This window comes from Chenopodium quinoa, unplaced genomic scaffold (genome assembly GCF_001683475.1).
Source record: "Chenopodium quinoa cultivar QQ74 unplaced genomic scaffold, ASM168347v1, whole genome shotgun sequence".
In the NCBI taxonomy this organism is placed as follows: domain Eukaryota; kingdom Viridiplantae; phylum Streptophyta; class Magnoliopsida; order Caryophyllales; family Amaranthaceae; genus Chenopodium; species Chenopodium quinoa.
Window position 1 is genome coordinate 2,821,231 of NW_018744593.1, and position 14,525 is coordinate 2,835,755.

Consider the following 14,525-nt stretch of genomic DNA (forward strand, 5'->3'; position numbering starts at 1 on the left):
TGAGTAGTCTAAATTCTAGGGTTTGGGCAAAACCCTCAATGTAGTCACTAATCACTTGTTGCATGTGCTAATTTGGTTGTTGTGGGATGTTAATTAGTTGAGCTTAAGTGGTTTAATTGCTTAGTTCTTGTATATGGCCATTGCTAAAACTATTTATCCAAGCTTTCTCAACGAAGGATCGAGAGATGAACTTGAGTTAGCTCCCTTATGCTTGATTGACCCGAAATGCCATGAGAATAGGGATTACCGGTCAAGGGAATGTTTATGTCATCATGATTATGCTTTAACACTTGTTTTATGCTATGTAACCACGAGAGTAGGTTGTATTCATGATTCAAGTAATCCCTCTAGCTTGAGAGAGTAGTTGGGTGCTTTAGATGACCTCCCCTAATTTATCCCATTAATTTACCTTGATTGTTGCATGCTAATTGTGATTTGTGATGACGTTGAGTGGTATAACCCAAGCCCTAGATTCTTCTGAATATTGTTAACCTCCTCTTAGCTTAGTTGAATTGTGTTAGAAGAAGTTACTCAAAACCAACCCAATTTAGAATTCGTTTAGCTTATTTAAACGGTAGTACTCGGTGGTTGATTCAACGCCTCTCTTGGGTTCGACCCTTTCTTACCCTTACTATTGTTAGTGAGACCAATATAGGAATTAGTATCTTTGGTAGGCTCGACGAAGGCCTATCAAATTTTGGCGCCGTTGCCGGGGAGGCAAAGTCACATTGAATGTATTATTGTTGAATGAGACTAGATGTGTGTATATGTATAGTAGTTTTCTTACCTTAATTTTTGTTTATGTGTGTTTAACTTGCGATAGTCATTGCTAACGTTTTTCTTAGCTTTGTTTGACTTTGCATGACACGAAAGAGTAAGCAATCACCGCTTATTCCCGTTGATCCAGAGCTAAATAGGACTTTGAGAAACGTGAGGAGACTCTTGCAAGGCACACCCGAGTTTTCCATTGTATATTCGGATTCCGATCTGGAAGAGGTTTTTGGAACTAACGAAGAAGATAACATGGGAGAGAATACTCCTCAACCATTGTTAAGAGACTATGACCACCCCAACACATTCCAACTTCGGAGTGGCATACGTCTTCCCACCACAAATGCAAACAACTTTGAACTTTCACCTCAACTCATCCGTATGATTCAAAGCGATCAATTCGGAGGTAGTCCTCATGAGTGTCCTTTTGCTCATTTGGACAACTTTCTTGAGTTGTGTACAACCATCAAGCAAAACAACATTTCGGAAGAGTTCATCCGTATGCACATGTTTCAATTCTCCCTCCGTGATAAAGCAAAACATTGGTTGAGAACGGTTGAAGAGGGATCATTGAGTACATGGGACGAAGTCACTAGAGCCTTTCTTGGAAAGTATTGTCCTCTGGAAAAGACCGCCGAACTAAGAAGAAAGATCACCAATTTCAATCAAGACATTGATGAAACATTGAGTGAAGCTTGGGAGCGTTTCAAAGATTACACAAGGAAATGCCCCCACCATGGTTTTACATCATGGATCATTGTACAAAGCTTCTATGACGGTCTTACTCCTATTTCAAGGGCCAACCTTGACTCCGGGGCCGGTGGTAGCCTCAAAAAGCTGTCGGTGGACGATGCATACAAGATGATTGAAGAAGTGGCCAAGCATTATGCATATGGAGGTGATAGAAGGCAACCTCAAACAAAGAAGGGCGGAATTCATGATCTTAGTGCAATAGATCTTATTGCATCAAAGTTTGATATGCTAGCTCACAAGCTAGATCAAGCCACCCTCACACCCTCAAGCTCTTCGTCGCAAGTCATGTCTTGTGAGACTTGTGGAGGAAATGATCACTTGTCCTCTTATTGCAACTCAACGAATCAAGAGCAAGCGGCGGCAATTGGGCAAAGGAATGAACAATACTCCCAATCCCACAATCAAAGTTGGAAGCCCCAACATAACACGGGATGGAAGCAATACAACCCCCCACAAAATAACTACAACCAAAATCAAACCCAACCTCAAAACCACTACAACCAACCTCGATCACAAAACCAACAAGCTCCATACCGCCATCCCAACCAAAGGGATCAAAACCACCAAAGATCCCAATATAACCAACCCGCTCCTCCTCCTCCACCTCCTCAAAAGACTAGCCTTGAGTCCGTTCTTGAAACTTTCATGACTCAACAAATAAGGAACAATGCGGAGATGAATGCAAACATCCAACAACTCCAAGCACATAATAAGATAATGGAAGGCCAATTGGCTCAAATTGCACAACAAGTTGGAAGTTCATCCTCCAATCCTAGTGGTCACTTTCCAAGCTCAACGGTAGTGAACCCAAAGGAGCAAGCTAAGGCTATCACTTTGAGATCGGGAAGGGGTTATGAGGGCCCGGTTATGAGTGAAGAGGAGCCACAAAAGAAAGATGAGGGAGTTGTGGTGAGAAGTGAGGATGATTTTGAAAATGAAGTAGTTGAAGTTGAGAGAAAAGAGCAAAAGAGTGATGAGGGAGCCACAAAGAAAGACGAGGGAGATGAAGAAAGAATAGAAAAGCCCCCTATGAGAGTATATAAGCCCCCCATTCCGTTTCCTCATAGAATTGTAGAGAAGAAGTTGAATGAGAAGTTTTCAAAATTTCTTGAAGTCATGAGAGGACTTCAAGTGAACATCCCCTTTCTTCATGCTATGTCACAAATGCCTACCTATGCAAAATTTTTGAAGGATATTCTATCCAACAAGAGTAGGCTTGAAGAGAGTGCAACCATCTCCCTTCCTAAGGAGGTGAGTGCAATCATTCAAAACAAGCTTCCCCAAAAGCTTGGTGACCCCGGTAGCTATGCAATACCGGTGAAGATTAGAGATTTGGAAGCTATGGATGCTTTATGTGATCTTGGGGCAAGTGTGAGCTTGATGCCCTATTCTATTGCAAAGACCTTGAAAGTTGGAGACTTGAAACCAACAAGAATGTCCTTACAACTAGCCGACCGCACGATTAGGCTACCTTTGGGGATTCTTGAAGATGTGCCGGTTCAAGTTGGAAGAGTATTTGTGCCATGTGATTTTGTAGTAATGGAGATGGAAGAAGATTCAAGAGTACCCCTCATTTTGGGGAGACCATTTTTGAACACCGCGGGAGTGGTGATTGATATGAAGGAAGGAAGATTGACTTTGAATGTGGGAGATGAGAAAATTTCATTTTCATTCTCACAAACTTTAAAAAAGCCATTGATTGATGAAGTTCATAGAATTGACACATTGGAGAGGGACTTAGAAGAGTTCCGAGAAAGATTGTATGAAAGAGATCCTTTACAAGCTACCTTAACGGGAAGCTTAGTTGAGGAGGGTGAAGAAGCAAAGGGGTACGATCTCTTGCTCAACCAACCTTTGGTCCACGAGGTGATAAAATTTGAAGTGCTTAACGTGGAGGCAAAAGAGGAGAGGACTACGCCTCCTCCTAAGGTTGAACTTAAACCCCTTCCCCCTCTACTTAAATATGCTTTTCTTGATGATAGTGAGAATTATCCCGTTATTGTCAATGCTAAGCTCGATGACACCTCTCTTGAGAAACTCCTAGTTGTTTTAAGGAAGTATAGAGATGTCATTGGGTACAAAATTGATGACATTAAGGGGATAAGTCCCACCATATGCATGCATAAAATTCTACTTGATGATGATCATGCTTCCTCGATTGAGAACCAAAGAAGGCTCAATCCCAATATGAAGGAAGTGGTAAAAAAGGAAGTTTTAAAACTTCTTGAGGCGGGCATAATCTACCCTATCTCCGATAGTAAGTGGGTTAGCCCGGTTCAAGTTGTGCCTAAAAAGGGAGGCATGACCATCATCAAAAATGATAAGGGTGAGACCATTTCTACGAGGTCGGTCACCGGGTGGAGGATGTGCATTGACTATCGAAAATTGAATAAATCCACCCGGAAAGACCACTTCCCACTCCCCTTCATTGATCAAATATTGGAAAGACTAGCATCACATAGTCATTATTGCTTCTTGGATGGATACTCGGGATTCTTTCAAATTCCAATCCACCCCAAGGACCAAGAAAAGACTACATTCACATGTCCTTTTGGCACCTTCGCATATCGAAGAATGCCATTTGGGCTTTGTAATGCACCTTCCACATTCCAAAGGTGTATGATGTCTATTTTTTCCGACATGCTTGAATCATCAATTGAGGTATTCATGGATGACTTTTCTGTTTTTGGTTCATCTTTTGACACTTGTCTTTCAAACTTGATTAAAGTGTTAAAAAGATGTCAAGAGGTGAACTTAGTTTTGAATTGGGAGAAATGTCATTTCATGGTAGAGGAGGGAATTGTTCTTGCTCATGTGATTTCTAGTAGGGGCATTGAGGTAGATCGTGCCAAGATTGAAGTAATTGAGCGCCTCCCACCCCCTACAAATGTGAAGGGGATAAGGAGCTTTCTTGGACATGCGGGTTTTTACCGCCGGTTCATAAAGGATTTTTCAAAAATCGCAAAGCCGCTCACTCAATTGTTGGTAAAAGATGCCCCTTTTGTGTTTACTAATGATTGTTTGCTAGCAATTGATAGGTTGAAGGAGGCCTTGATTTCGGCTCCTATAATTCAACCCCCTAATTGGGAACTTCCTTTCGAGCTTATGTGTGATGCTTCGGATTTCGCCGTTGGGTCTGTTCTTGGACAAAGGAAGGACAAGAAGCTCCATGATATCTATTATACTAGCAAAACATTGGATGAGGCACAAAGGAATTACACAACCACGGAAAAGGAGTTTCTAGCCATTGTTCATGCAATTGAGAAGTTTAGGTCCTACTTGTTGGGCTCTAAGGTCATAGTTTTCACCGACCATGCGGCCTTGAAGTACCTCTTGTCTAATAAGGAACCTAAGCCAAGATTGATATGGTGGGTCTTGCTCTTGCAAGATTATGATATTGAGATTAGAGACAAGAAGGGTGCCGAAAATGTTGTGGCCGATCATCTTTCACGGTTGCCTATCTTTGTAGGTGATCTTGATAACTTGCCAATTGATGATTCATTTCCGGATGATCGGCTATTTGCTATCCTTCAAGTACCAGCACCATGGTTTGCGGACATTGCAAACTACTTGTCTTGCTCTATTCTTCCTCCCGACCTCACCTATCAACAAAAAAGGAAGTTCCTTCATGATGTTCGCCAACACTTTTGGGACGACCCCTTGCTCTTTAAACAAGGTGTTGATGGCCTTTTTAGAAGGTGTGTCCCGGATGATGAAATTGAAAGTGTTATCACAATGTGTCACTCATCACCTTGTGGAGGACATATGAGTGCTAACAAAACTTTGGCAAAGATTTTACAATGTGGTTTCTATTGGCCTTCCATGTTCAAAGATGTGTGGGGTGTAGTGAAAGCTTGTGACCGGTGTCAAAGAACCGGCAATATTTCAAGAAGAAGTGAAATGCCATTGAACAACATTCTTGAGTTGGAGATTTTTGATGTACGCGGCATAGATTTTATGGGGCCTTTCCCAACCTCTTTTGGGAATAAATTCATTCTTGTGGCCGTCGATTACGTGTCAAAGTGGGTAGAAGCGGTTGCATCTCCTACTAATGATGCTAAGGTGGTGGTCAAACTCTTCAAGAAGGTCATTTTTCCGAGGTTTGGGGTGCCACGTGCCGTCATTAGTGATGGAGGTTCGCATTTTGCAAAGCGGTCCTTCCAAGCTCTTCTTCAGAAGTACGGTGTGAGGCACAAGGTGTCATTGGCTTACCACCCTCAAACAAGTGGTCAAGCCGAAATTTCAAACCGGGAGATAAAAGTCATCTTAGAGAAGACGGTGGATAGGTCTAGAAAGGGTTGGTCTACGAAGCTAGATGATGCTCTATGGGCCTACCGCACCGCATTCAAGACTCCCATTGGCACCACCCCTTACAAGCTAGTATATGGGAAATCATGCCATTTACCGGTAGAACTTGAGCATCGTGCTCATTGGGCTATTAAGACGTTGAACTTTGACCTTCAAAGTGCCGGTGAAAAGAGGTTACTTGACCTCCATGCCTTGGAAGAGCTAAGATTCGATGCATATGAGAATGCACGGATCTACAAGGAAAAGACCAAGGCTTGGCATGACAAGCATATCAACAAAAGAGAATTGAAGGAAGGTGACAAGGTCCTACTATTCAATTCCCGGTTGAAGTTGTTTCCGGGTAAGCTAAAATCAATATGGAGTGGACCTTTTACCGTTAAGAAGGTGTTCCCATATGGTGCAATCGAAATTGCCAAAGAGAATGGTGAACCGTTCAAAGTAAATGGCCAAAGGCTAAAAGCGTACTTTGATGGTTTTGTGAATGAAGAGGCAGAAGTTGTTCACCTTGATGAGTTCGATATTCCTCACTAACATTTGATCCCGCAATGTCGTCAAGCTAGTGACGTTAAAGAAGCGCTACCGGGAGGCAACCCGAGTTCCTCACTCCCCCTCAATTATTTTTTTTTTCATTTGTTTTATTTTTATTATTACTATCCCTTTTTTTTCTTTTACTTATATATATTTTTTTTGTTTTGTAAGTTTCTCAAAAAAAAAAAAAAAAAAAAAAAAAAAAAGGGGGGGAAAGAAGAAGAAATCGTGCACCATCAGGTCTGCACGGACGTGCAGAACATCGCACGTCCGTGCAGACGAAGGCAGAACCTGACTAGTGAAATCTGAAGGTTCGCACGTCCGTGCCAAAATAAGCACGTCCGTGCCAAAAATCGGCACGTCCGTGCAGTCGAAGACAGAACAGATTGCCATTCTGCCAAAATCTGCACGTCCGTGCAGATTCAGCCTGCAGCATTATGACGGTTTCTTGATAAAAAAAAATAATAATAATAATAAAAATAAAATAAAAAAAATTTATAATAGCAAAGACCCCCCCCCCATACTCACAATTCTCACTCCTCTTTCATACTCTAATTCTCCTTCAACCTCCATACTCCATACTTCATACTACTCCTTCAAACTCCACACTTCCTATTTCTCACCCTTCAAACTCCATTTTTCACTTAAATCCCAACTTTAAACTACAAATTTCACTCCTCTTTCAACATTCTTTACAAATTACTACCCCTTTTCAGCATCAAAGCCCCAAAGTACCAAAATTTTCTCAAACCCTAACTTTCAAAATTGATTTGGGGGTTTCTTGAATTTTGTTTCTTTAAGCAAATTGGGTGAACAAGGGTCATCAATCAACAACAAGGAGTGCTAGAAAGGTTCATTTGCGGGTTCTACACCCACGATATTCTTGGTATAATCTTTCTAATCTCAAGTTCTTCCTTTGTAATTTAAATGCTTGTTGGTTGATTTTATGAGTAGTAATAGTTGAAATTGTTGACATTTTGTTAAGTAATTGTGATTGTTGATAGTTTAGTAGTATAAAAAAAATAAAAAATAAAAAAAGTTTTTTGCGTGATTTGAGAGCATTGAAATTTTGGTTGGTGATAGGTTTGTGTGAGAATGGATGCTTTTGGTGTTGGATTGTTGATTTGTTGTTGGTAAATTGTGCACATTGACAATTTTGGTGTTTGATTGTTTGAATTGATAAGATCATTGTTGGTAATTTTCAATTTTCAGGCTTGTTCTTGTTGTGTGTTGGTTAGGTGGAAGACTTAGAGCCTTGTGTGTTCAAATACTTGTTCATTAGGTGTTGTGCTTGCTTGAAGTGTTCTAAAAAAAAATTTGATCATTTCAAGAAGAAACCAACCAAGAAACACCTCATCCGCTAGGCTTAGAAACCCTCCACCACCATCAACCGTCGAACCACCACAAGTGGACACCCTAGGTATTGTTTTTAATAATTCGGATTTCATGGACAACTACCTAAGAATTAGTAGGAGAAGAATCCGGCCAACGAAATTTTACAACCATGAGGTAGCCGAAGCCTTAGGTGTAGAGAATGATGTGAGGCAACTTTTTTTTCAAACCGGTGTCCCAAATTGGTTAGAAATGCATGCTAACACCTATAAACGACTTACCTTAGAATTCTTCTCCTCACTATATGTCCACCGAGATAACCGCAACAACCCCCGTTACCTGACCTTCCAATTGATGAACACCCATCACAAGATGACCATAGAACAAGTGAACCAAGCATTTGGGTGGCCAACGGATGGCAAATTCGGACCTAAGGATAAGCCTTCCCGAAAGCATAACTCGGGATCTTTTTGGAGAAAAATCACCGGCCTATTTACTAGAGATCCTAGGACCGACAAGGCCACGGCCATAGTACACCCCGCCTTTAGACTATCCCAACGCCTAATAGCTAATACTATTTTTGCTAGGGGAGATAGTTCGGGTGTAGTTTCTAACCGTGAGTTGCTTTTTCTTTGGCACTTGAGTGAGGGTGACGAGAGGTTGAACTTAGGGGCTTGGCTTGTAGACCACCTAGATGATGTATCCTCGGGGAGTGGAGTGATAACAATTGGGGGGATGATCACTATTATTGCTGCTTTTCTCGATCTTAATTTTGCAGATTTGGAAATCATTCCCGGGCCAACGACACTTGACATCCGCTCCCTCAAGGCTATGCATTGGTTGGAGGAAGATGAAGAGGGTAGGACCTACACGTGGATGGTAAGTAGGCGCCCCTATGCAACTTTGCCAAATCCGGAAGCCACGGTTATTTACAACCCCGAGAATTGGGTCTTTGAGCCGGATTTTGAATGGATTCCAGGTGGAGAAGATGACCAACCCCAAGGCGGTGAGGAGCAATTCCAACAACAACAACAGCAACAACATCATCAACAATTTCAACAACATCAACATCATCAACAATTTCAGCAACAACAATTTCATCAACAACACGAGTTCCAACAAAGGGACCAAGAGGGTTACCAAGATCAAGGTGTGGGTGAAAATAACCCATACATCTCTTTTGAGCAGCAGGTAGCCAACATGAATGCGAATTTTGCCCGCATTACCACCGAATTCGAGACCTTAAGGAGATCAAACGAAGATATGAGGTCTTCTTTTGACAACATGAGAACAAGTTTCGAAGGTCTCAGATCGGAGTTGGGCGATTTCCGCACTATGTACCGGCATCTCTACCCAGGGGGCTCAAGCTCCCAAGGGGGCCCGAACCAATGCGTTAGTTTCTTCCTCCCCTTCTCTTTGTGCTTGCATTGCTTTAACATTGGGGACAATGTTTATGATAGCTTGGGGGGGAGTGTTCTCTCATGTGTCATTGGTTCGTGTTGTGTTTTCGTGTTTCCATGATTGAGTTTGCATGTTGGTTTTTCCCATTCTCTTCTTCCCTAACATCCAAATCCTTTAAATCCAAATTTGCTCCCTTTGAAATCCAATACCCTAAATCCAAATTTCTTATCTTGTGAATACCTCTCCTATCTTTTCATTTAGATGTATAGTTTTTTTTATTATTATTTTTATGCTTAGTTTAGCTAGCCTAATGCTGTAATTTTTCATTTCTTACTCAAAAAAAAAAAAAAATCGAAAAAACGAAAAAATATTGAAAAATGAAAAAAAAAATTGCCCAAGGATGAAACTCAAATGACGACGCTAATATGTTTTTCTTGCTTGACTCTTGAGTGATGAGTAAAAGTTCTTTTAGAAGGGTGCATGCAAGAGTTGGGGTCATTTAGAGGTCTATTAATCCTGGTTGCATTAGTGTATATGAAATGAAAGTCGATGAATGCTCAATTGCACGTCTAGCATAGGATATTGTTTAATTTGCCCAAAGTAGGATATGTTTGAATCAAATTGCGGTCCCTTGTGCCCTTAATGTGCCTCCTTTCCTCCCCGAAATGAAACTCTATTAGGGAATTGCTTATACTTGTATTATGTGTAATAAGTGGCATAATAAGCCACATGTTTCGAATAAAGAAAGAGCCGCTCACAGTTAAAAGAGGCGAGGGCATTGAAAATTGAAAAAAAAAAAAAAAAAAGAGCATAAAAAAAGGGGAGAACAAAAACTACCCCAAAACTTCTAAAAAAAAAAATTCTCTTCTTTAGAGGTCAACTCGTGGATGCCTCCCACACCTTGTTTGCATTGTTATTTCTTATGAAATTCCCGAGTTAGAGTGTAGTTAAGGGGCCTTGGGTGTGCATTTTGGGAGGTGGACTAGCATTTTGAGATTTTATAACCGAAAGAGGGCTTGTTACAACTTTGGAATATCTAGGTGTGCTCTAATGAACTAGTAAAAGGCCAAAGGAAGTATCCTAGTGCAACCTTGTTTAGTTCTCCTCTCTACCCCCAACTCATGTGTACATTTGTATGATTGGTAATTCTTGAAAGTTGTTCACTTGTCTTGCTTGTGTCTCATATCCCGATGAGTTGACTTGGGCGAAAAATTGAACTTGTGCGATTTTTGGCGTTGTGTTGTGGACTGCGTGAGTTGTGGGGCAAACTCATTGGAAACCTTCACGAGATAAAAACTCGTCCTCTAAGGCGACTTAGAGGTTTAAATTGCTTCTCACTTGTGCTAAAAGTGATGATGGTTGTCACCATGCGGATTTGTTTATGTATGCTTCCCCTTGTTGCCTATCCTTGGATTGATGATTAGCAATTTGTTTTCCTCCTTTGGTTTGACATTTTTGTTTTGCTCGAGGACGAGCAAAAGCTTAGCTTGGGGGGATTTGATAACTTGCTATTTGATACGATTTTAGGGTGTTTTGAACCTTGTTTACTTGATAAAAATTGCGTTTTGGTTCATTTTTACTCTATTATTATGCAATTTTTGTGTATCCTATGCTTCACGGGTTGTTGGTGTTTTTGTTGAGATTTTAGGTTCAAAAGAACGACCAAATGGAGCCCATGGATACAAAGCCGAGGTTAGAAGCAAGAAGATGGATGAAAGAAGCCAAGGAAAGGAGCATTATAGAAGAAAAGATGAAAAAAAAGGGGCTTAAAAGACCCTGCACGGCCGTGCCAGACCTTGCACGTCCGTGCAAGAGGTTCCAGAAGGCTTCAGCAAGCTGCCAAGGCCTGCACGGTCGTGCTTAATCTGGCACGTCCGTGCAGAAGAGGGTGCACGGCCGTGCCAGACTTTGCACGTCCGTGCAGGGTGCTCCAGAAACTCAGAACATTCTGCCAAGATCTGCACGGACGTGCCAAATTAAGCACGTCCGTGCAGATGTAGCTGCACGTCCGTGCCAATATCTGCACGTCCGTGCGGAACTGCTCGACTCTTAGCAGTACGTTCTGCCTCAATTCTGCCCCCTCTGCACGTCCGTGCCAAACTTGGCACGGCCGTGCTTAGCCTTGCACGTCCATGCCAAATCTGGCACGTCCGTGCAGACCTGCAGTCGAACTTCTTCCTTGTTTTCTCCGTCCTTTTTATTCTGGGGTCATATAAATACCCCTTGAGAGCTCATTTGTAAAAAAAGGCAGTTTTTCAGAGCTTTTCTCTTAGTTTGTAGTCTTAGAACATTAAATCCTCAAATCATTAGTTAGTTCTCAATTATTAGCTTGGAATTATTCAAATTCAATCATTGTAGAAGACAAATCCACCATTGTTGCTCACCTTAAAGCTTCATAGTAACCATTTCTTACTCATCTTTTCTACTTCTCTTTACTTTGTTGTTGATTATTTGCTAGTTCTTGCATGTTTTGGATTGTTAATTAGCTTAATCCTTAGTTTGAATTTGTTCATGAATTGCTTGAAATATTTAATTGCTTTAACCCCTATGGATTGTGAGTAGTCTAAATTCTAGGGTTTGGGCAAAACCCTCAATGTAGTCACTAATCACTTGTTGCATGTGCTAATTTGGTTGTTGTGGGATGTTAATTAGTTGAGCTTAAGTGGTTTAATTGCTTAGTTCTTGTATATGGCCATTGCTAGAACTATTTATCCAAGCTTTCTCAACGAAGGATCGAGAGATGAACTTGAGTTAGCTCCCTTATGCTTGATTGACCCGAAATGCCATGAGAATAGGGATTACCGGTCAAGGGAATGTTTATGTCATCATGATTATGCTTTAACACTTGTTTTATGCTATGTAACCATGAGAGTAGGTTGTATTCATGATTCAAGTAATCCCTCTAGCTTGAGAGAGTAGTTGGGTGCTTTAGATGACCTCCCCTAATTTATCCCATTAATTTACCTTGATTGTTGCATGCTAATTGTGATTTGTGATGAAGTTTAGTGGTATAACCCAAGCCCTAGATTCCTCTAAATATTGTTAACCTCCTCTTAGCTTAGTTGAATTGTGTTAGAAGAAGTTACTCAAAACCAACCCAATTTAGAATTCGTTTAGCTTATTTAAACGGTAGTACTCGGTGGTTGATTCAACGCCTCTCTTGGGTTCGACCCTTTCTTACCCTTACTATTGTTAGTGAGACCAAGATAGGAATTATTATCTTTGGTAGGCTCGACGACGGCCTATCAGATGCTCCTAAGGTGATGGAAGATATTAGGGCTGATCCAGACATTCCAGGCAAGGCATTGAATGAACTCCTGTTTCAGAGGTTTGGGATATATATGAAACAAGCTTCATTGTACAGGCTGAAGAGGTTTGTAATTGAGAAACTGTTTGGGGGTCATGATGAGTCTTACTCACTTATGCCACAGTATGCTGACATGATATGCTTCACTAGCCCTGAGTCAATGGCATTTGTAGCTTGGGAACTGAGTGAAAGCATTCCTAGGGTCAATCTCTTCACAAGTATTTTCATAAGTTTTGCTGGACAGTGGAAGGGTTTTCTTGGAGGTTGCAGGCCTTTGATTGGGGTTGATGGGGCACATTTGAAGGGCAATTATGGTGGTATTCTGCTGTCTGCAGTTGCAGTAGATGCCAACAATGAAATATATCCCTTAGCATATGCCATAGTGAGATCTGAAGACAAAGAAACTTGGGCTTATTTCTTCTGGCATCTTCACAACATAGTCAAGCAGTCAAGCAGAGAACATTGGACTATTATATCTGACAGACAAAAGGTATAACTTTCTTACCTTCCCTCATTTATCTTTTCTACTGACATAACTGATTAGTAATTAAACTTATCAATTTTGTGGCTTAAAAACCCAGGGAGTTGATATTGCCCTGAAACAAGTATGGCCTTCTGCAAAAAGAAGGTATTGCTGCAGGCATTTAAGCAGAAACTACAAAAAAGCATTCCCAGGTCCTCTGATGTATACTTTGTTCTGGAGGGCATGCAATGCAACAAATAAGTTCACATTTAGAAAAGCAATGGAGAAGTTGAAAAAGGAAGGAGGAGAGGATGTTATGACTTGGTTTGCTGAGTTAGGTGATCAGTCAAAATGGAGCAAACATGCTTTTGATCCAAATGTTTGTAATGACTCAAACACCTCTAACTTTGTTGAGAGTTTTAACTCCACATTAGGTGTTGACAGGTGCAGACCTGTCTTAACTCTCCTTGAAGGTAATACTTCTACATTTTGCAAATTATTACTCCTCATACAAGATCACCTGATTTAGTGTACTAATACTTGTATTTGGCATAATTGAAAGGTATTAGAAGAGTCTGTATGGTCAGGATTGCTTCAAGGCATGAGAGAGCACAAGAATGGGAGGATAATGATTTATGCCCCAAGATTGCAAAGATGGTCAGAGAAATTAGCAAAGCTACCTCCACCTGCAGAGCTTTTCAGTCAAGTCCAGGAGAGTATGAGATACATGAGGGGAAGTCCCAGTTTCCTCTAAGTCTAAACTCCAAAATTTGCTCATGTGGAGCTTGGCAACTTTCTGGTATCCCCTGCAAACATGCAGTGAGGGCAATGCTCCATGCTAAGGTTGATCCTCATAATTATGTAAGCTCTTGGTATACTGCAAGAACATACAAGCAAATTTACAAATATGTTATAAACCCTGTTCCTGATTCAAGTCAGTGGCCACCTGCTGATGCTAACCACCCTCACATTCATCCACCAAAGATGAAGAGAAGTGTTGGTAGGCCAAGTAGAAACAGGAAGAGAGAAGAGGGTGAAGACCAACCAGGGAAGAGGTCTAGAACAATTAAATGCAGCAACTGTGGGAACTTGGGGCACAATGCAAGAAATTGCAAAGGGGGTTTGACTGGAAAGGAGCTTCAGTCAGTTAAGGCCATGGTTGTTAAAAACCCAAGAGTGAGGGATCAATCAAATGCTGCAAGGCAAACTAGAGCTCAGTCCAAAGCTGCAGCAACTGCAACAGAGCTCTCCTTATCACAGTTGGCAAGCCAACCACAAAACTTGTCACAATCACAGTTGGCAAGCCAACCACAAAACTTGTCACAATCACAGTTGGCAAGCCAACCACAAAACTTGTCACAAACTTGATATCATAGCTGCATCAGTTGTTCTGTAGTTTTTGATTCACTCTTGACAAACTTATGTAGGTTTTTGAACTAGTTTCATAAGTACTTCTGAACTTGTTTTATTTCATTGCTGAACTTAGTACTAAATTGGCAGTGGTAGATGCTCTGTTTTTTTGTATGGTAATGCAACATTACTTAGTGCAACATTACTTAGTGATATGTACAAGTTTTAGTATGAAATAATGTTTTTTTTGTATGGTAATGCAACATTGCTTAATTATCAGTACATAATTGCTAAAAATTTTGCTCATAAAAA

The 14,525-nt window shown here is 41.0% G+C and overlaps 1 protein-coding gene across 1 annotated transcript; it reads left to right on the forward strand.

Moving 5' to 3' along the window:
* The first annotated feature begins 12,356 nt into the window (after positions 1 to 12,356).
* Positions 12,357 to 14,231, forward strand: LOC110699815. The gene is made up of 3 exons (XM_021877329.1): positions 12,357 to 12,890; positions 12,982 to 13,336; positions 13,426 to 14,231. The coding sequence occupies exons 1-3, from the start codon at positions 12,357 to 12,359 to the stop codon at positions 14,229 to 14,231; spliced, it is 1,695 nt and encodes a 564-aa protein (XP_021733021.1).
* The last annotated feature ends 294 nt before the right edge of the window (positions 14,232 to 14,525 follow it).

Coding starts and splice junctions, on each gene's coding strand:
- LOC110699815 (XM_021877329.1), top strand. CDS start 12,357: ATGGAAGATATTAGGGCTGATCCAGACATTCCAGGCAAGGCATTGAAT. Junction 12,891..12,981: donor TTATATCTGACAGACAAAAG/GTATAACTTTCT, acceptor TTAAAAACCCAG/GGAGTTGATATTGCCCTGAA. Junction 13,337..13,425: donor TGTCTTAACTCTCCTTGAAG/GTAATACTTCTA, acceptor CATAATTGAAAG/GTATTAGAAGAGTCTGTATG.